The sequence below is a fragment of the Eucalyptus grandis genome, chromosome 3, assembly GCF_016545825.1.
Source record: "Eucalyptus grandis isolate ANBG69807.140 chromosome 3, ASM1654582v1, whole genome shotgun sequence".
Lineage (NCBI taxonomy): Eukaryota > Viridiplantae > Streptophyta > Magnoliopsida > Myrtales > Myrtaceae > Eucalyptus > Eucalyptus grandis.
Window position 1 is genome coordinate 16,419,563 of NC_052614.1, and position 21,226 is coordinate 16,440,788.

At 38.9% G+C, this 21,226-nt stretch overlaps 2 protein-coding genes and 1 pseudogene across 4 annotated transcripts; 2 read left to right on the top strand and 1 right to left on the bottom strand.

Moving 5' to 3' along the window:
* Nucleotides 1–4,404: 4,404 nt before the first annotated feature.
* Nucleotides 4,405–5,954, top strand: LOC104428313 (uncharacterized RNA-binding protein C17H9.04c). 2 transcript variants are annotated; one of them, XM_039310438.1, is made up of 4 exons: nt 4,405–4,506; nt 4,963–5,292; nt 5,541–5,611; nt 5,739–5,954. In XM_039310438.1, exons 2-3 carry the CDS (start codon nt 4,970–4,972, stop codon nt 5,608–5,610), a joined length of 393 nt encoding a protein of 130 aa, XP_039166372.1. In that variant the 5' UTR covers nt 4,405–4,506; nt 4,963–4,969; the 3' UTR covers nt 5,611; nt 5,739–5,954. The 2 variants fall into 2 exon arrangements, with proteins under 2 accessions (XP_039166372.1, XP_039166373.1); XM_039310439.1 differs by having other exon boundaries at nt 4,412–4,506; nt 4,967–5,292.
* Nucleotides 5,955–12,356: 6,402 nt separating this feature from the next.
* On the top strand, nt 12,357–17,964 carry LOC120291679 (annotated as a pseudogene).
* Nucleotides 17,965–18,310: 346 nt separating this feature from the next.
* Nucleotides 18,311–20,738, bottom strand: LOC104436662. 2 transcript variants are annotated; one of them, XM_010049510.3, is made up of 3 exons: nt 19,671–20,738; nt 19,089–19,378; nt 18,311–18,556 (listed from the first exon to the last, which is right to left on the bottom strand). In XM_010049510.3, exons 1-2 carry the CDS (start codon nt 20,379–20,381, stop codon nt 19,094–19,096), a joined length of 996 nt encoding a protein of 331 aa, XP_010047812.2. In that variant the 5' UTR covers nt 20,382–20,738; the 3' UTR covers nt 18,311–18,556; nt 19,089–19,093. The 2 variants fall into 2 exon arrangements, with proteins under 2 accessions (XP_010047812.2, XP_018725418.2); XM_018869873.2 differs by lacking the exon at nt 18,311–18,556 and having other exon boundaries at nt 18,938–19,378; nt 19,671–20,737.
* Between the last annotated feature and the right edge of the window lie 488 nt (nt 20,739–21,226).

The window sequence follows — 21,226 nt, forward strand, 5'->3', positions numbered from 1 at the left end:
AGTAAAATCTCAAACATGGATATTGCTAGAAATAGAAGTTCAAATTAACCATTTCAGATTAAACACTTATAATTGAAAACCGCAAGATCACAAAAAAAAATAGAATTAGAAAAACAGAAGGATTTATTTCGCATTCTAGATCCCCACTTCCACCTAAAATCTACCCATCAAAATAGGTTCTTCAATCTTTGGAACTTGAAATTTACCCTACATATCCTAGAACTTGGAATCAGACTCGTTTCCACCCATTTGGCTCTCAGGTTCCCGGTTTAGAAACATGCTAACCCCTAATTGCTATATAGTATACGCCATGCAGGCGCTACCAAGTCTGGCTAGAGCGGTGACTCGGGAAGGTGATATCTGATATGGTGGGTCGTGAGATAAGCTGACATGGCCCTAGTTGTAAGCGTGAGACACGTGCTAACCGACACATGAAAGCTACGTAATAAGCCAGAACTCTTTTTAGGAGTTCGATCAAAAGAACTCCATAATGATTCTGTATAGTTTCCTGAGAAATATTTATTGATTGCCGATGCTCGGTTGATCGCAACTCTTTCGAATAAAAATCTTGAAGAAGGATGGATTCTATTTTGTACCCATCCAATGTCGAAGAGATCCTAAAAGTCCGAACTTGTGGAGGTATATCTAAACCAACCATTGAGAAAGAGTTCACGAAGTTGCTCTTCAACTATGTTGGCTAATTAAACATTAAAAGATTACAAACTAAAAGCACCTATGTTGGCCCATTTAGCAAATTCAAATGACAACTATGTCGGCCAATTTACTCTCTCTCCCCCGTTTTTTTTTTTCCTTTTTTCTGGCTTTGGCTGGTTCGTTGACATTTTAGTTCAACCATGGACAAGTCGGGCAGATGCATGGAACTTAGAATTAATTCTCTTTTACTTTCAAGGTGAAGAGGGTATACCGGATTAATGAGAGTAATACACATAGGAAAAGAAGAGCTACGTCAAAGGGAATATGCCACCAAATGAAAGCTCAGATGCCAATGAATACCAAAAGCTTTTGGAATAATCAACTCGTGGGGCTCATAAGAACGTGAATTGCCCTTTCTATGAAAGTTCTCATGCTCACTACTTAAAGGTTTTCTGGCGCCTTCAATCCCTCTTAAGACATCAAACCTGCAGAGATCACGAATGATTTGAGGTTCCTAGGTTGGTGCTCAAACGCAATTTATCGAGATCGTGAAGGGTAAAAGGAAGAATATTCAAAAGCAACGGCCATTTTTTTCGAGTTTTGAGATGTGGATTCTTGGTGTATAATTGAGGAGAGATGTGGGGGAGCTTGTTTCTCTTTCGCGAATGGTCACACATGCAGAGAATAAAGCGGTGGAGGGGGAGGGGAGGTGTGGAGCCTTGTGTCTGAGGTTTTTCACGAGGAATATTCACTATGTTTGGCTGAAAAATATTAAAATGATGAGCTAGATTCCACCTTATCAAACTCTAGTCAAAACGCCAGCATCTACTCTTTCTCTGCGCTTATGCGGATTTTGATTGAATTCGCCATGTCAGCAATTGCGACTCAATTACTTTGTCTTCATTTTATAATTTAAAGAAAAATTCCTAAATATCATTTTTTATTCTAATAGAGTCCTATTCAAAGCACACCGAGCACTAAATGACATACCATATTTGCTTTCGTGTAACTATATTTGATGGTCCCAAATTAACATTCATGACATTATATAATACAATAAATACATAATATTCATAAGAATAAAAGTTTGAAATTTATCGAGACATCTTATAAACTAAAGATCTTATCCTCATTCATCTATTATTAGTAGTGATCTTTGTAATCTTAGGATGCAATGCCTATTGGGTTGTCAGTCGCTATTAGCCAAAATCATTCATGTTTCAATCCGTGGTGGATATATTTGCTGTGTAGTATTCCAAACCTATAATTAGCAACTTGTGAGGTCAAGTTGATTTGATTGTCATCTCTCTAAGCAAATAATATGTTATAATCACTTACATCTATTTTTCAACTTTTTAATTGACAATATGTCTTTGACCAAAAAGTATCGACAATGTATCAAAATTGGTGCAATAATGGCTGCTCTAAAAGAAAGATTGGCTGCAAGCTTCAAAAGAGTGCCATATGCTCCGCGTCAGGTCGCCGCATTCTCTGTCAGCATATAAAATTCGCTTCTGACAGTCTTTTTTTCTTTTTTTCACTTTTTCCAAAAGAATAAGGAAAGATTGGACTTCCGTTTGATTTTTCTCTCCATGAAACGACACTCATAATCATTATCGACACGTGGCACCAAGTGGTGGCCCCTGGGGAATTTTAAGGAGGCACCACTCCACTTCTCCCAAACGTTTCTACGCTTGTCAGCCTTTCAGAGAGCAAGACAGTCCACATCACCAATTCCGATAATCGTAATTTAATTATATCTTCACCATATTTTTTTGGAGAGTCCAAAATATTAAGAACAATAATTATATTCATAATCATAATATGCTCACAAATATGCAGATGCAAATGTGTGCAATGAGGGCAAGTAAAAAGAAAAAGGAGATATTGCCTGTCCTGGATATGAATCTGAGAATGGAATTTGAATTATTGCTGAAAAAGTTATTGAAAGATGGACGAAAAGAATTTGGCGATGGATGTGCATTATAAGGAATTTATTCCCTCCTTCCCCAAAGCTGAGTAAAATTTCACTTGTTCAAACCTTTGTAACCTGACCCACCACAAAAAATGAAGACGCACACCCCTCAAGAACTTACTCGGGGAAGGTATATCTGCACATCAAGTTGACATCTTGCTGTTGATGAGGGCAAATTACATGTTGCCCCTCAAGCTTTTAGGGATGTTGCATACTAGACCCTCGACATTTCAATTTTGCAATTTGCCCCCTGAATTTTAGAAATCAGGTTGTCATGGGTACCCTAGAGATGACTTCCAACCTAATTTTGCTTGAAGCTCTAATCACATGACAAACAAATGGTTAATGAGGACAAATTTGTCACATATGCATATAAAAAAGTAGAAGAATAACTTAGAAACATATCATATGTGAGAGCATTTGACTAAAGTTCTAAAGTTTGACCAACATCGGCATCAAATGTACATTGACAAATGGTTTTCAACTATAATTTTGAGCAGTCCCTACATTATATCAAGATAATTAACTAATTTGCCTTTCACACCTAATTATGTGGAGTAACATGGTAAAATGTGTGATCAGAAATCAGCTAGAGTCAACGCTAGTTGCTAGGGGAAACATTGCCACAAATTTTAAAAAGTTAGGGAGCAAATCGCAAATATCGAAATGTCGGGGGTAAACTTGCCATGATCTCAAAAACTCGAGAATGAAATTCTCCCTCGCTGATGATGATGTAGTTACATGAGAAGAATTTTTGTGTATGACCTAAGCATGTGAACATCCATCTTAGCCCTTTCCACACCTTGGGCCCGACGTTAATATCAATGAGAGATAAATAGAGGCAAAAACTAGAAAACGAAAGGCAAAAGTAACAAATTAATATTCTTTGTCCGCCCAACTTGGGTAAATAAGATCGACCCCTCGTAACACCGTGCTGGAACTGGATAACGGGAGGAGGGAATAATGTCTTCATTGATGCTCTCGGGAGATTCCTCTCAAAAAATTATGCAAAATAGAAAACGAAATTACTCGTAAAAGATGCCTTTGCATATATATATGAAATTGTACGCTCTCACAATTATTGCAACGTGACAAGTAAGAGAAAATGTGTTCTAATAGGTTGATTTCATGCATGGGCAGAGAGTTGGGACAACGCAATTCTGCTTTAACTCATATGTGTTCCAATTATATTTTGCCATCTGTTAAATTAACTTACGATCAATCATATTGAATAAAATCTCATGTGTCTCTCTTTATCTACTAACCTTATGGTGAGACCCGCAGCACAAGTGTCAAGGCCGCACCTTCATCGACCACCATCGTCGGTCGCCTCCAGGGTGGATTTTGTTTGATGCGTCCTGTTAGGAGCGAATGCGATTTGTCCAAAAATTTTATGGAGGGTATATGCAAAGTTCAATGTTCTATAAACTAACTCTTTGCCTAATGCATGAGGAAATCATGTAAAAAGAAAGGGCATGGGTGGAATTCCACTTGGGATCAGAATGTGTCATGCATGGATGCATGCACTACCGACCTTCCCCAAGAACAACAATGAAAGGAACATTAAGAGTCAAGAGGAGGTTTTATCTGGATGCTGCAGAAATTTTTTTTATTTTGTTTTCTACTTTTGGAATCCTATCATATTTAGAATCCATCTGAGAAGAAATCCAGACATTGGAAAAAAAAAGGCCAAAAAGAAATACAGGGGGGCCCTCATGAGGCCAATCACAAAGTGTATATATAGGGTCCCCAAACCCAAACCTCAAAACCACCCACCCCACTTGGCTATCTCTTTTACTCAGACACAGCAGGACATAAGCAGTATTTTGCTGTTCTCTGTTGGTTTCTTGCTCCAAGACTCTGCAATTTCCATCAAGGTAAGCTTCACTATCCTGTAATTACTCTTGTTCCACATTGTTTCAAGTTTGAAGTTTTGAGTCATTTCTAGGGCTTTGAAATATAGTAGAACTAACTCATCATATACTAGCTTTAACTTAAATGTTAGGAAACAACTGTTGTGGGTTTGGAAATATACAGTAGTTACCCATATAGAAGAGAAGTCAAGAACATCAGGATGATCAACGATATGACCTCATCTAGAAAATAAAGAGGCTAGTCTGCAAGAAAATGCAGCTGTTTCCTCATCAGCAATATACGTATTTTATTAAATTGGAGATAGTCCGAGTCACTTAATTCCTAGCTTTTATAAATAAAAATGGACAACAAAACTTCACAAATATTGATATTCATTTCATCATTATCTTCTTAGTTTCTGTTGTAGCTCATAAAATCAAGTTGCTGAAGCTGAATTTGTTTCCTATTTCGCAATGAAGACAGAGAATGAGCTGGTCCGGAGGAGACTGGTTGTGCGGTGCTTGCCAGCACCAGAACTTCAAGAAGCGGGAGGCGTGCCAACGATGCGGTTATCCCAAGTTCGGAGGTCCCGACGTCTCAACGTACCTCATGTACAACCGAACAGAAGTCTTGGCCGGAGACTGGTATTGCAATGCGATGAACTGTGGAGCTCACAACTACGCGAGCCGATCGAATTGTTACAGGTGTGGTACACTCAAGAATGATTATGTCGGCAGTTGTGGTGAAGGATATGCGCCAGAGACAGGCGGTCCTCCGGGGTGGAAAGCCGGCGACTGGATTTGCAATAGGTGAGTCCAAGGCTCTCTAGTGCTGTTGCGTTAATTAAGATCATTTTCCATATGTAGCTCATGAGCCATAGCAAATTATTTTTGGAATTTAATTCCATCCTGCCCTTAGAAATTTATTAGAAGGACAAGAATTTTCTATTACCCAACGATGTCAAGTAACTTTTACTAATCTTCTTCCATTTGATATCCAAGTTTTGTTCATTTTTGTAGTTAATATTATCTAAAGAAATGTGATTTGGGTTTCGCAGATATGGATGTGGAGTGCACAACTATGCCAGCAGGACAGAATGCTACAAATGCAAGACACCAAGGGACTAAGGTAAGGCTAATAGAATCTATCATCTTATGTTCCTCTTTTCTTTTGTTGCTATCAATTAGCTATAGATTATAAGGTATACTTGCCCTGTTAATGTCGGTCAATGATGCAGATTATCTTTCCTTTTCAGGTTCTGCAATTTAAGGGGAGAAAAGCTTCAAGAACCCCCTTTGACTTCTCCACAGAAAAATGCCAATTTTTGCTATAATTTTCCCAGAAGAGAAAAGAAATAAGTGTATCTTTGTGTTAGTCGTTATTTAATGTCCCTTTTGGCACAAAGTAATGCTGTCTACTCCCTCAAGGGTTCTTCTTAGCTTCATTTACATTATGTATGCATTGTTCAGAATATCTCTCTCTGGCACGGCATATGCGCCCCTTCACTGGCACACATTGTGTGGATGTGGGGAACATCTATAATTCGAGAGGCCATTGAATGGGGTGGTCCAAGGGAATCGTTCTTAGATGGGTCATCGAATGCATAACTATAGAGACCAAAGTTGGTGAGCCAAAGAGGAAAAGGTAAATAACAAATGCAAATACAACACAAAATCTTGATATAGTTGGACCACCTTATTAGATCTTTACAGTCAGCCAATACAAGGAACTGGAAAATTATCGTTAGGGAAGGACCCAAAAATAAAAAATAAAAAATGATTCACAGAATTTCTCTGAATAGTTCCCCTTCAAAGTTCAAAGGGGAGGGGCTGGCCTTTGCAGCAATATTTTCATGATACCTTTAGGCATCAAATCCTAAAAATAAATTAATTGAGAGAGGGTGATGCAGATAAGAACCTGATGCTCTCTTTGCTTTAGGGTTTGCATGGATGTATGTATATAGATGCAATGCCGAATGCACCGCACCACATAAGTTGAAAGTGCGAGTCGAGTCAAACCTCAGCTTTTTATTTCTTGCAGTCATTCGCGTCTCTTGGCACATCACAGCAATAAAATAAATTGTCCAAAGCTTGTTAACTTCGCATGCTACGTCTTGTTGCACCTTATTTGGCCAATAAGCTAGGTGCTTTTGGCTAGGAAAACTTGCATGGCATCTGTTGCTTTATTGCCAAAGATTCATCAACATACCGAAAAAGAGAAAGAAAAACAAAAGCAAAATTTTCTACACTGAATGGGATTGTAGACATTATAATTAGCAGTGTAAAAATCTGGTATGAGTTAGGATTTACTGCTACCGTCCTACAGAATTAATCATACTATTTAGTTCTGATTGGCGAGAAACTTACGATCGCGTGAAGTGAAAACCGGTGATTAATCACATTTCGCAGCCACTCGGTCACTCAGCCATACAAGCATGAAGCGCAATATATAAAAAAATTCAATTTTCAATTCATCAAAAGCAATAAGCCGTTTTCAAAATAGAAATGAACTTATATATAGACTACCTAAACACTCTTACCAGGTCGTAATTAAGCTAGGAAATGAGACAACTAAAAGAACGGAAATAAATCATCAAAGATAATATCTTACAATCCCTAACATATCATCCATATATATAAAGAAATAACAATATTTATGAATATCCGATCCCACGTCACACGGCTTATTTTGTGCCTCTTCTCTCTCATCTCAAGTCACTGGTTTCATAGGCTGCCATGCAAGCTCCGTTTCGTTTGCTTCATTCGCATAGCTCCATTGCCCCTCTCTCTCTCTCTCCCTCTCATCGACCTTGATCTGAGTTTGAAAGATTTTTACCATCATTTACATAAAAAAGTCAATGTGAAGTCCGAGTTTGTAGACTTGTGTGTCTCATCCCCGGCAATCACCACAGTGCCGGGGGAATGGAGGGACTGCACAGTTAATGAGATTTAGTCGGGTGGTCAAAGAACCCTAGGCTTCCCATTAATATAAAATGTAAATACTAATAAAGATGTATATATTACTAAAAAAATTGTGTTGGATTTACGGATATCATAAAATTCCATGTCACAGATTATTATATGTTCGGGATATCATATGATATTTTCGTTATTTCCTACAATGCCTAGTTTCCTTATTAATTCAAGATAGCTAATTTCTTTACTAGATTAGATTACTTCAATTGAAACACATTAAAAGGTCGAGCAATTTGAAAAAGGAAAAAAATTATTGATTATCTCTGTCTCTTTAAAGATCCTAAGTTATTTAATGATATATGAGTTATCAAGAGAGATCCAAAATAAAGTCCTAGTTATATCTTTCTTATGGCTGTCAATCTTTAAAATAAAAAAGAGTAGTCACTTCATCATTGTTCCTACACTGACACTAAGACCAGCACTGTTTGTCATTCCAAGTCCATTGTTTTTTGTCCACCAATCTTCATCCTCAAGAGGAGCCACAACCAGCCATCTTCAAGAGTAGCGCTATCATCCTCTGGCTGTCTCTGGGAGCAACTCTATCTCGTGAGTTATCGGTGTGTCTGTTGTCGTTAGGGGAGTTGTCGTTTCCCGCGGTCTCATTAGTGTTGTCGCTGGCGTTCTTGTATTGGTGAAGTTCACCATAAGTTGAGCTTCTGTGATCTCTAGCATTTCTCCACATCGACTCGGTTGAATAAACCCTAATAGTCACTTACCTTTCTTATCATTTCTCCAATCACACGAAACAATATACTTTGTCTCTCGCTGATTTTTTTTTTTCCATGATTATATAACTTGCCACTCCATCACAACATATATCTCATCAAAATGCAAAATGTGTACATGTTTTTTTTATTTCAATGCACTCCTTAGCCGCACCATTTCTTTTTTATCCAATGACAAAACAATGAATTAGAGCATTTTTCCAGAAAATTTAAATGGGTTTCTACACATGAACTCAACAATTGTTGCAAAATCGGTTCAGCTTGGGCAAACTACGAGGAACAAGTTCTATTGATGTTGACAAACTTGTTGAGCTGGTCTTTAAAGCGTAGATCATTTGGAAGTATCCTAAGAGTAGGGAGCTGGTTGAGAATATTCCATCCAGCTATGAGGTCTCGGTTTGGATATGAGGAACCAATGATTCCAGTAATAATAGAGCATTTAGAAATTCTAGTAGGAATAGAGCATTTAGGTAAAAACTAAATGCAGATTGACAAATTTACCCCACATTAATTTATTCGACCACAAAAAACCCCAAACTGGTAAATTTGTGACAAATATACCCTCCGCTAAATTGGATTAATACCACAAAAAAATCATAAAAATTGTAAACTACGACAAACAGAGCATAAAATCCCAAATTAGTATATCAGTCAACTGTCACATGTCATTTAACTTAATAATTTGACAGTAAAATTTAACGAAAACTAACAAAGGGTAAATTTGTCACAAGTGCATCAGTTTTGAGTAAATTTGTCAAAAGAATAACAGTTTTAGGTTTTTTATGATCAAAAAAATAGTTTACGGTAAATTTGTCAAAAGTGTACTAATTTGAAGTTTTTTCATGGTATTAACCCATAAATAAATAAGGAAAAGACAAAAGAAAGGAGAGGGAAAAGTTGAAAATGGGGGCAAGGTGTAGGGGTGAGCACGGTTCCCAGGTAAAATCAGGAACCGGAGAACTGGACCGATTGGTCCGATTCGGTTCCTGGTTCTGAGGAAGGAGGTTCCGATTCCCAATTCCATTTTTTTTTTAACGAGCGATTCTCGGTTCCAACCAAAACCGAGTTCTTCTTAAACCTAAAAACCCTAATTAGGTTTCAATTTCTTCCCCTTTCTATCTCTTCCTTCTTCCTATCCAGTGTCCATGCCTCCCCTCTATCACTCTGAAGTCTCTCTCTGACGGCAACTCAACTCCCACTCGACACCACTCACCACCTCTACACCGCTCGCCCTTGCTCACCCTGGCTCAACGCCACTCACCACCTCTACACCGCTTGCCCCTACTCGCCTTGGCTCGACGCCGCTGGCCACCTCGACGCCACTTGACGCTGCTCCCCACCCCTTCAATGCTACTCAGTGCTACTCATCCTCACTCAACGCCGCTCACCACCTCTACGTTGCTCGCCCCTACTCGCCCCAGCTCGACGCCGCTGGCCACCTCGATGCCACTTGACGCTGCTCTCCACCCCCCTCAGCAATGCCGCTTGGCGCTACTTGCCCTCACTCGACGCCACTTGCCGCCTCAACGCCCCTCGACGCCCTCGACACCACTCACCCCTCTCGACGCCCTCAACACCACTCACCCCTCTCAACGCCCTCGACGCCGCTTGACGCCCCTCGACACCGCTCGCTACCCTCAACACAGAAGAACCTCGCCTCCTCCACCACCGCCTCGATCGCAGGTCCAATCTCTACTTTCTACGTCATATTGTCGTTTATGCTCCAATCTTAGCTACGTTTTAGCTACTTAACTTGGGCGATTTCTAAGATGTGGGAGTGTCATTAGTGACAGTTCATTGTCGGAACATGCATTTCTTGATTTTTCATATTTTCTAATTGTGGATCCAGGGCTTGTGTTGATAGGATTAACAATGGAACCGTTTGATTTAGGGGTGAAATGTTGAGAAAGTTCACATTTGATTTGAGCTTGATTGTCCTTTCTTGGATTAATTTGTTCAATTCATGGTGGTGGTCAAAGTAATCAAGAATGCTTTTTGGGCTAAAGAAGTTGAAAGTACTCGTTGCAAACACTGACAATTAAGCTTGCGTTTGAAAAAAAAATGAGGAAGAAGCATCCATTTATACGTTGAAAAGGATGGGATCACATATCGTTGAATTTCTTGCCATCTCCTACTATGAGTGCCGCAAACAAGGTACTTGATTCCATTTCAATGCAAACGTTCGTTCCATTTCCTTTCTTTTATTGGTTGAATTTCTTGCCAAGAATTCATTTTCCTCTGTAGATAGTTTTGTTCATTTTGTATTCTCTTTGATAAATGACAAACTTGTTTATTGTCGTTGCGTTCATTTCCCTTTTTTTTTAAACAAGAATGAAATAAAATAAAATAACCTATTGGAACTTGGAACCGATTCTAGAACTTGTAACAAGTTCTTAATTCCAATGGGTAGGTTCCAAGTTCTAAAAAATGAGGAACCTGTACCCTAGGTTCTAGGCAAACCTGTAAGAAACCCGAAACTGCTCACTTCTAGTAAGGTGTGCTTGTTCTTCTAGGGGCGGGGAAGTGCGACTCGGATTGGTCGAGCCGGATCCAAATCGGGCCAAAAATATTTTAATAAGAAATTTTTTTAAAAAAATTAGAGTTTCCCAAAAAATAGAAAAAGCCAAAAATAGCTTCTTCTTTTGTCACAAATACATGGAAAATCCCTACAAAAAAAAAAAAATCTTGTTAAACTTTTAGAAGAAAATATTGACTTATTCCAATTACGCATTTATGATGCATGAATTTCTATTTCTTCAATGATTAGCTAGTGTAATCAAATTCTCGATCCTAGTTTCTCTAGTTGTGCATAAGTGAAGTATTTATCCTGATATTTTGCTTAGGTTTTTAATCGACTCATCCCAAATCAATTAATGATGATTTCTATTTAAAATTGATTTGCAGGTAAAAAAATTCAAACCATAAGTCGTAAATCGGTGGGTTTGGAAGAGATCACACTAACCTAAACGCTTAGTGAGCCATTAGCCTCTACATGCGCCGACGTGTAAGAGGGTGCCGAAAGAGAGGTCGCGACAGCTGAGGAAAATCATTTTGATCCTTGCAGAAGTTTGCTCGAGGTAGACCTAAAAAGTGAGATACTAGAGCAACGAAATCTCCATCTTCTTGTCGAATATCAGTTGGCACCTCTTCCACTTGTTGTCTTCGGCCCCTTCGTGTTTTGCGTACAACCATCCATAGGCCAAACATAAATGGGTCTCCCTAAGAACTTTTTGTTGTTTTTCTCTTGTTTTTCTATGTTCACAGCCGGAGAATCACACATAAAGTTACCCTTCCCAGTTTCTTCTATCATTTTATCCCTTCTAGACCCACAGTCATCTAATTCTTGGCCACAATGACCACATCTGAAACAAATCAAATGTATATGTTCATACTCCACACGTCGAAGTTTTTCTTCAAGAAAAATAAAAAGCATTAAAGGCGTGTTTTGTCAACTTTTCAACACAAAGAGAAGCATTTTTCCTTTCTTATAGCTGGTTCCGTAATAAAGTCTGCTCTCAAAAGTCTTCCAATCAATAAACCAAGTTGCAACCAAAAATTCCCGTTAAATTACTTAATAGAGATTGAGAAACCTAACCCCAGCCGTAAACCTATCAATCGTTGCCTTGTCTCAATCAGAATTGGGATGCCGTCTCCTAATGGCTAAATAATGATCAAAGCTCGGCAAGGAAAATTTTGTAATGAAGAAATAATTATCCAAATCGATTACAACCAATTCCCGTTAAGAGGATGTTTGAGTTGAACCACAGCCAAAGTTCGAAAATGCTTGATATATAGTTAATGAGGAGGATAATCCCTTCCTCATGATCATAGTAAGAGGGAGGAAGAGGTGGCTAGTGTCAGAACTCATTACAAAATTCTTAAACATGACTACACATCCTTAATATGTCACTAATCATTCTAGTTTAGACGAAAACTAGTTCAAAAGTTTTTGCTGTTGACAAATTCAAGTTTCGTATAAACAACAACTTTTCATGAAACTTTGTAGTGTTGATCAGAGCCATAAGCTATCTAATGTATGAAAATCATGAACTGGAAACAAGTATACAAAAAGTTGCCATTGAAAAACCTTCAAGGTCTATTTATAGAAAATTAGTGCAAAACCACCGAGCTAGAGAAATAAGAAAACCACCCCAAGCAAAAGTGCTCGAGATTATGTATACGTCACTATTTTCTTATCAACGTGCTGTGACAGCAATGGTGCAGCAGGCTATGCAATTTATTGAGTAGACTGATATTCTTGAGACCATGATAGAGCTTATAAAGCCATTTAACTGTGTTGCTGCTGGGAAGTATGTGAAATCAAACTCTATTGCATCTTATGTTCACCAGGCATCTGTCTTTTATTTTGTGGTTTCTATAGCTAGTTTGGTTATGCAGATATATGTCTAAATTGAGAGTGCACGGTTGATAAAGAAACTTGTAAAAATAATGGAAGAACAGGGTTTTTTAGTTGAAGCTGCTGATTTGATGCAAGAAATTGCGGTAACTACTATGGTCATTGATCTTGGGATTGGTTTTTTCTTGTCCAAAATCTTATGACTGGTTTGAATCGCAGGTAGAAACTTTCGAAACAATGGCAGCGACGGAGAAAATTGCCTTCATCCTTGAACAAGTATGGGTTTCTTGTATTGCTTTTAGATGTGTATGTGCTAGTACTATGATCGGTTTTCTAATTGATGGATTTTGCAGGTCTGTTTTGGCTTAGATCGCCAGGATTGCATAGACCCTTTTCAGGAAGATCAGCCCCGGGGTGTTTGATCCAAAGAGAAGAAGCGGCTCAAAGAAGGAGAAAATATTGTGGAAGAAACGCCAGCCGATATTTCGTCCCTTCTGGAGTTGAAACGGATGTTTTCTAAAATCAAGGTTGGTGTTTTGCTTTTTCTAATATTGTGTCCATTGCCAATCAATGAGGTACGGACACCTAAAGTGCCAAAATTTGGCACGAGAGGAACACTTAGGGTGCGAATGGTAACGTTTCTGTTTTTTTTTGTTCCAGGGAACAAAACAAAAAAGTGTTTCTGTTCCGGAGAACAATTTTGAACAAAAGAACGCGTTTGGTAACGTTTGGTCTGGGAATAAAAAAAAGAATAGAAACACGTTTGGTAAATTTTATTCTTTTTTTGTTTCTTTTAATTTTTAAAACATTTTATTTTTATTTTTCATTTTTTCCTTTCTTTTTATTTTTTTTTTTTTTCGGCCGATCACCGGCCTCCGACGACCGGCCCGGCCGACGGGGCCGGCAGCCTCGCCCAGCCACGGCGAGGCTCACCGGCCCTCGGCGAGGCCGAGACTCGCCGTGGTTGGGCAAGGCTCGGCCTCGCCCGGATCCGGCGAGGCCGAGCGTCACCGGCCCCGCTCGGCCTCGCCGGATCTGGGCGAGCTCGAGCTCGCCTAGCCATGGCGAGGCCGAGCCTCGACGGCCGGTCGCAGCCATGGCCGAGGTCGGCGATCGGCGAAAGAAAAAAAGAAAAAAAAAAGAAGAAAAAAGAAGAAGAGAAGAAGAAGAGAGAGAAGAAACGTTTCTTCATTTTTGTTTTTACGAACAAGAAATAACAATTTGTTGTTTCTTTTTTTGTTCTTATTTTGTTCCGAGAACAAAAAACAAAAAAGAACAATGAAACGCAACCAAACGCAACCAAACGCGTTTCGTTCTTTTTGTTCCCGAACAAAATCCGTACGTATGTTCCGAAACGTTCCATGCACGCCCTTAAGTGCCAAAAGTTTGGAAAGTGATATTTAATTGCTAAAATTGGAGCAAAATTGATCACTTAAGCGCCACTCCAGCCAAAATCCAGCCAAAATGTCAACATGGCGATTTTGTGATGAAGGAAGTGCAAAACGACATCGTTTTGTATACGACGTGGCTAAACAATACAAAAACGACGTTGTTTTGGTGCCGACGTTGTAAAAAAGTTATTATAAAAATTAATTAAATTAAATCTAAAACTAAACTCATTTAAAACATTTAAAAATAAAATAAAATATTTAAAAAATAAATTTTAAAAACTAAAAAATTAAAATATATATTAAAAACTAAAAATTTAAAAACTAAACTTATTTAAAAATTTAAAAATAAAATAAAATTTTAAAAACAAAACAAAATTTTAAAAAATATATTAAAAAACTAAAAATTAAAAACAAAAATTAAAAGGGGGGCGGACCCTTCCGGTGGCGACAAGGGCTCGGCCCTCAGCCGCCTACCCTTTTTTTTAAATTTTTAGTTTTTTAAATATTTTTATTTTATTTTAAAATGTTTTAAATAAATTGAGTTTTTAAATTTAATTTTATTAATTTTTATGTTAATTTTTTTACCACGCCAACACCAAAACGATGTCGTTTTGTATTGTCTAGCCACATCATCATGCAAAATGGCATCGTTTTGCACTTCATTTGCTGAAAAATCGCCACATCGGCATTTTGGCTGGATTTTGGCTGAAGTGGCACTTAAGTGATCCATTTTGCTTCGATTTTTGCACTTAAGTGTCACTTTCCAAACTTTTAGTACTTAAGTATCTCTCCATGCCAAGTTTTGACACTTTGGGTGTACTTCTACCATCAATCAACTAATTTCTTTTATTACTAATCAAGCGCTTGCGGTTCAAACTTAGAACTTGTATGGCTTTATTTATTGGCTACATACTTTTCTTCGTTTCTAGCTTTATGGCAAATTCAAACGTTTGAGATGTGCTTAATAGATTGAACACGCATCTAGGTTTACCTTGAATTCACATGGTTAAGAATGTTGGTATTACTCATATAACAATGATGACCTTGAGATTGGTCGAGGCTATAAGTCCTTATATGAGATTCCATCGGTGAAGGGAAACCTTGAGAAGTGATACCGGTAAAGCTCTTTCTATGAGACTTTATTAGGTCTTCACTTAATTTTTTTAAGGCCCAACCGTTCATTTTGTGATTTCTTGAGATGTGGGTTCTAAAAATAATATGTTGGTACTTAGGTTTTGTTTATTTCATGAAAAACATTTTTCAGGAAAATATTTCTTATATTTTTCGGCATTTGGTTCGCTTGGAAAAATGAGTTAACGGAAAATGTTTTCCTAGTCAACAGAATACCTATGATTATATTTAGAAAAATGATTCCATCTTTAAAAAATGGAAAATCATTTCCAAAATATGACTAGGTCTCAGTTTAAACGTGAAACTTTATACTTGAGTATTGACACCCAAACCCTAGAGTGCCAAAACTTAGCATGGGGGACATTTAAGGGCTAAAAGTTAGGAAAAGTACAATTAAGTGTCAAAATCGAAGCAAAATTAATCAAAAAAACAAAAAAATCTAATCAAAATGCCGACGTAGTGTTTTTCAATAAAGCAAGCGCAAAACAACGTCGTTTTGCATGCTTTGACGTGGCTAGATAAGCCGAAACGATATCTTTTTGTATACTAACATGGCTAGAAGAGCCACAATGATGTTGTTTTGCCTTGAATTTGAATTTTAATATAAATATTAACTAAATTAAATTTAAAACTAAATATAAGAAAAAAAAGATTGCAAAACTTCGATGAGGACTGTGTAAGCCCTTGTTGTTGCCTCCCCACCATTGCCGAGAAGGCCGGCGACTATGGGGGGAGGGTCTGGGGGTCACCGAGCCCCGAGTCAAAGGCCGACGACCAGCCGACCCTCCCCCAATAATGGTGGGGAGGCGATAGCGAGGGCTTGCACAACCCTTGCCGAAGTTTTGCAATATTTTTAAATTTAAATTAATTTAATTAATATTTATATTAAAATTCAAATCCAAGGCAAAATGACATCATTTTGGCTCTTATTTGCTAACTCAAATCTCCGGCAAGTCACTTAGGTGAATCATATTAATAAAAAGTTGCCACATAAAATCTCCAACCAAGGTCACCAAACTTGGCACTCAAATGTCCGAATTTTTTTATTAAAAATGACACTTTCATGTACTTTTTGTAACCTTTAGTACTTAAGTCTCCTCCCGTACTAAATTTTGTCACTTGCGCTATACTTTTTCCCTTGACTTGGAAATGTGACATCCAAAAATGCCTACATCAGTTATTAATGTGTAGGAAATGAAGACAATAAATATCACAAGTAAAAATTTCAATTGGATTATTGACTTTATAGTACCAAAAGATCCAAATGTATTTCCGTATCTGTGACTTTTGGAATGTGATTCCACTAGGATGTAATTACTGGGCCAAGTTGGATTGATCTTCTCATACTCAATAGTTCATTTACTGAACTTGGGCATATCCCAATATACTTTACAGATTTTTCGGCTTTAGGTGGTTAGGGGCATTAGATTAACACTTCTGAAGATTACCAGTAAGGATTGGATTAGAGTGTACAACAATAGTGGAGATTGGTTTCTATACAAGAGGTTTTGATGTATATTAGTTAAGGTTAAATTATTTGTACAATTGAGGATAAAAAATCTATTTATCGAATTGAAGCAAAGTGTAATGATATACTCATTCAAGGTTCAAATTCAATGGAAATTTGGGTCGTTACAGGGTAGATGTAAATTAGTTAAGGTTAGAGTATTTGTATAATTGGGGGAAAATTAGTCATTTATCGAAGATTGAAGTAAAGTTAAATATGTACTCATTCAAGGTGTCGTTACAAAAACCCCAACATTATTTCATGGGGCCTCGGCATTCAAAACTAGGTCTCCAACACCCGAGCCTGGGTCTATCAAGGTGATCCCCATGCCAATGCCTAGACCTCAATGCCCGCACTCAAGTCCCTAGCACTCGCGCAACAATTCGTCGAGGTCAAGCCCAGGACACCGATGCCCGTGCCTAAAGCCCCGGCAACCCGAGCACAAGATCCTAGTACTTGAGTTTAGATCCTGAACACTCGTGCTCAAGTCCACAAAGGTCGTGCTTGGGTCCCTAATGCTCAAGCTTTAGTACCCGGTACTCCGACCGGAGTGCACGAAGGTTGTGCCTAGGTACTTAGGGCTCAAGCTCAGGTTCGTAGTGCCCGAGCTCAAGTCCATCAAGGCCAACGCTGTGGCTAGGATCCCAATGCCTATGCTTGGGTCCATCAAGGGTGAGGCTGTGGCCCAGGACCTCAATCCCCTTGCTCGAGTCGGTCAAGGCCAAGCCTAGGACCCGAATGCCCATGCCCTGATCGTTGGCACTCAAGTTGAGGTCCATCAAGACTGGAACTAAGGTTCTAGTGCCATTACCCAATTAATTGACTCTCATGCACAAATTCTACTGCCCAAATAGTATATGTCTATTTAGGAAAATTAAATCAGATTTTTCATATCAAATGATGGATTTCAGCTCATTTTCAAGTTCTAGTCAAATACTATAAAATATTGTTATTTTATTGGAAAATGACTTTTTAAAAAAAAATTTTCTAGAAATGTTTCATTTTTCGTGAAATAAATGGAATTTTAGTTCTATCACCACGTGATCCCATGCAATCAAGCTTAATGCCACTTCAGAAGATGAAAATCTCTCGAAAATTTCCAAATTCAAGCACCATCTTTGAATTGTTCTCAGTAATTGATTGTGCATCTTCTTGCAAATTCCCAATAATCTGCCATAGAATTTGGTTGATTGGGTCTCTGATTTTTTTTAACTCAAGTTGCTGCTGAAACAATTGGTCGCGATGGAGGTCATCCAATGGACTGCTCTTAAATTGTTGCTTGAGAATAGTAGGACTAGAATTCCTTGTAAACTACTGGTTGAGGATTGGCCTCTGACCGCCAGGTCAGGGGTTCAACTCCTGGAGTCCACCACAACTCCCAGAGCAGTTCCATGATTTAAGCGGAGGGACCCGGTGGTGGGTTGCTGGGAAAGTCTCCCTCAAGGTATAGTCAGTGTTATGCTTTCGTAAGGTGAGCTAGGCCGGATCCTCGGTCAATATATATATATATATATATATATATATATATATATATATATATTGATATATGAAACTACTATACATTTGAGATCAATTTAATGGATAAAATGATAGGTAGAGGTAACGGGTTATGTTAGAGATTTATGTGTAGCTTATGATGTGTTTGTTTGGTTTTAGGAGTAAGTCAATCATAAAATGTGTGGGTCCAATTGGACTCATCATTTAGTAAGCAAGTTTTAAGAAAAAGTCTTGGTACATCTAGTTGGGGGCTGTCCCTTACCAAAGTATTCCCTCTGCATCCATCTCCAGTTACAGAGTTACAGATAATATTAGACGTGGAAGCCCAGAAAAAATCAGCGACTTACTTATGAAGAGGAGGTTCCTAAGAGGACACGATATGCAGCCTGCTGCTCTTCACATCATCTCAAGCTTTTCAAGCATTTGATTGCATGTCATCCTGATCTTTTCTTGTGGCAGTCATTTTTGGCCCTGTTTCGCTCTAAGAGTTCTGCATAGCGTATGAAATGAATCATCGAATTTATCAGCATACTATAATCTCAAAGCCGTGTAGGAAATTACACAAATGGGTTGCTCATGATGTGATTTCGCAAGCAAGCTAAAGTTCGTTTATCTCAAGGGACTGACACTTACTGGAGACTTTTTCTTGTCAAGTCGGGGCGTCGCCATCCATCGAAATATCAATCTATCAGTCCGCAAGACTATTTTTTATTACTGCTTTTACCTGATTGCTACATCATGAAATTATCTTTAAATTTCTATCGGTGTGTTAACTATGAACTTTCATTCTGTTGCTGCAGAAAATAGTTTCCAGATGCTGAATACATGTTCGTCCTCTATGTCAGTGGAAATGATGGATATATCAAAACCATCACTATAAATACATCGAAAGCTTTATTTATATGTCTAATTTCTGACTTTGCATAACATATTTCTGGATGACATTAAGCTTGCATATTACAAGAGCGAAATTCCTGTACCATTGCACAATTCATTTGTTTCCTAAAAAGATTAAGCTTCACCTTGCTTATGTAGGTTTCTTCCGTTTAGATTTGGCCCATGCTATTGCCGACCTCGCCAATGCATCCATGGGGTCGATGAACTTCTTCAGAAGAGGATCGTCACGAGGCAGAAGACCCTGCATTTCGTCAGAAGCGAGGACTACGGTGTTTGCAGCCCTGATTAGGAGGATTTGGATGGCTATTCTTAAGAGGTTTTGCGCCCCTTCGATGTCCTTCCTGCGAAATGCTTCAACTGCGGGAATGTAAATGTTGTCCATTGTTGCTTTGTCAGGCAGCACGACTTCGAATCCCTTGAGCATTGGAATAGAGAGGCATCCATGATCAGATAAGGAAAAGGAACATATGATTCAGAGAGTAGGTGACACATCATCATTTGAATATCCATTGATTAAGTCGAAATTCAATCACCCGCAAGAGCCAAATTATAACCCCAAGTGAGAGAACATCTTCCTAGTCAGTTCTATAACTGAAGATTTCCAACTTCAGACCTCAACATGAACCAGAACATCTTAAAGAGAATTTTCTACCTAAGCCATTTACCAACAGATTCATTGCCAGAGGCAAGTAAAGAATGCGTCATACCTGCCTCTGAAGCTGCTCTTGATAAAAGCCACTCATCAAAACAGCCTCGGTCGCTAGCAGCCCAATTCGTACATCACTTCCAGCTTCAAGCGGCTTCAACTTGGCCCTCTTGAGCTCCCTTGCTACGCATTCGCCCACATGAGGGAATGGCAAGGCACACCCTCCAGATACCTCCTCATACCACACATGACACAAGTGACATGGCATAACCATACACCCCGCTCCTGCGTCCTCAAGAATTGCTCTCTTTCTCCGCAAGTTTTCAATGACTGCGTCTTTATTTAACTCTGAGCAGACTTTTCTTCCGCGCGACGAGTGGAGTGGACTAGAAAGGGAAAGGTCTTTCTTTAATGCTGGGTCACTGCAGACCACAAAAGGGACGCCTTCTTCCCCGCCCTTGGAGCTCCACAAGACAAGCTTCTCCAAGAAGACTAGCGTAGAATGCACAGATGGTCCTCCAATTATGCCCACAGTATTTCCACGGCCAAGCAGAGCATTTGGGAGAGTGTGTCTTTGTGGAGCTGAACTAGACCCTGAATCATCTCTGGCTTCCGGTGGATTTCCTCTGGCGTCTGTTGGTGACAACGAAAGTTGACCTTCATACTGCTTACGCCTCGTTCTGCACCGAGTCCTAATCTTTTCCAGATTTTCTGTACAGATTGGCCAACTATTTATGCTGTGGAAGGACATTCCCAAGCTTCCTTCTAACATCTCCAAAGATCACACGAAGTCAATCGACTTCTTGGTCGGCTGCTCTCTGTTCAGAATCAATATTTGATCTGAATAAACTAAAATCTCTCTGAGCCTCGAACTATCCATCTAGAAAGCTCTAGTCATCGAATGCTGTGGAGTTGAAAGAACTCAAACAATGCTTGAAACAATCCCGATATCCCATATACAAGATACCTGCTCCAAAGGTGATTAGAATAGCGCTCATTCACTTAATTTATGAATCGCTAGATGCCAAAAACTCTCAGAGAGCCAGGTTGAAAAGTTGGTATCAATCTTGCATCTAAGTCGTAGCGATTACATTGGAGAAAGCCTGCGAAGAGTCAATATACTTGCTGTCCATGTCAGGTGTCGAATCTTCGAAACCTTCAGATGACACGAATATCTGCGTGACCCGCAGCACCCTATAAGATTTCACCAGAGCAGCATTAACGACTGGTGATAGGTTTGCTCATAGATAAAGACATGTAATGTCCGTGACCTCGGCCTGAATTATTAAATCTTGTCTAATATGCTGATAGGGATTTCTGTAAGGAAGGAGATAGGAAGGAGACAAGCACTGAGAATGGAAGGGTAAACTTTTCTGGCCTGAATTATTAAATCTTGTCTAGGACCGGGGTCCAGTGTGGACCACATAGATAAGCAACCGTTGATCTTCTGGGCTCACAATATCAACGGCCGTGATGCATATGCTTCGTACTAAAATTATCTGGGAAGACGCTTCCATCTTCCAAAACAGATGGCAACCCGAGCCAATGAGACACAGGCACACAGGCATTCCATTCAACATCTCAATATTAATTTGGAGACAGATTGTTTGGTCACTC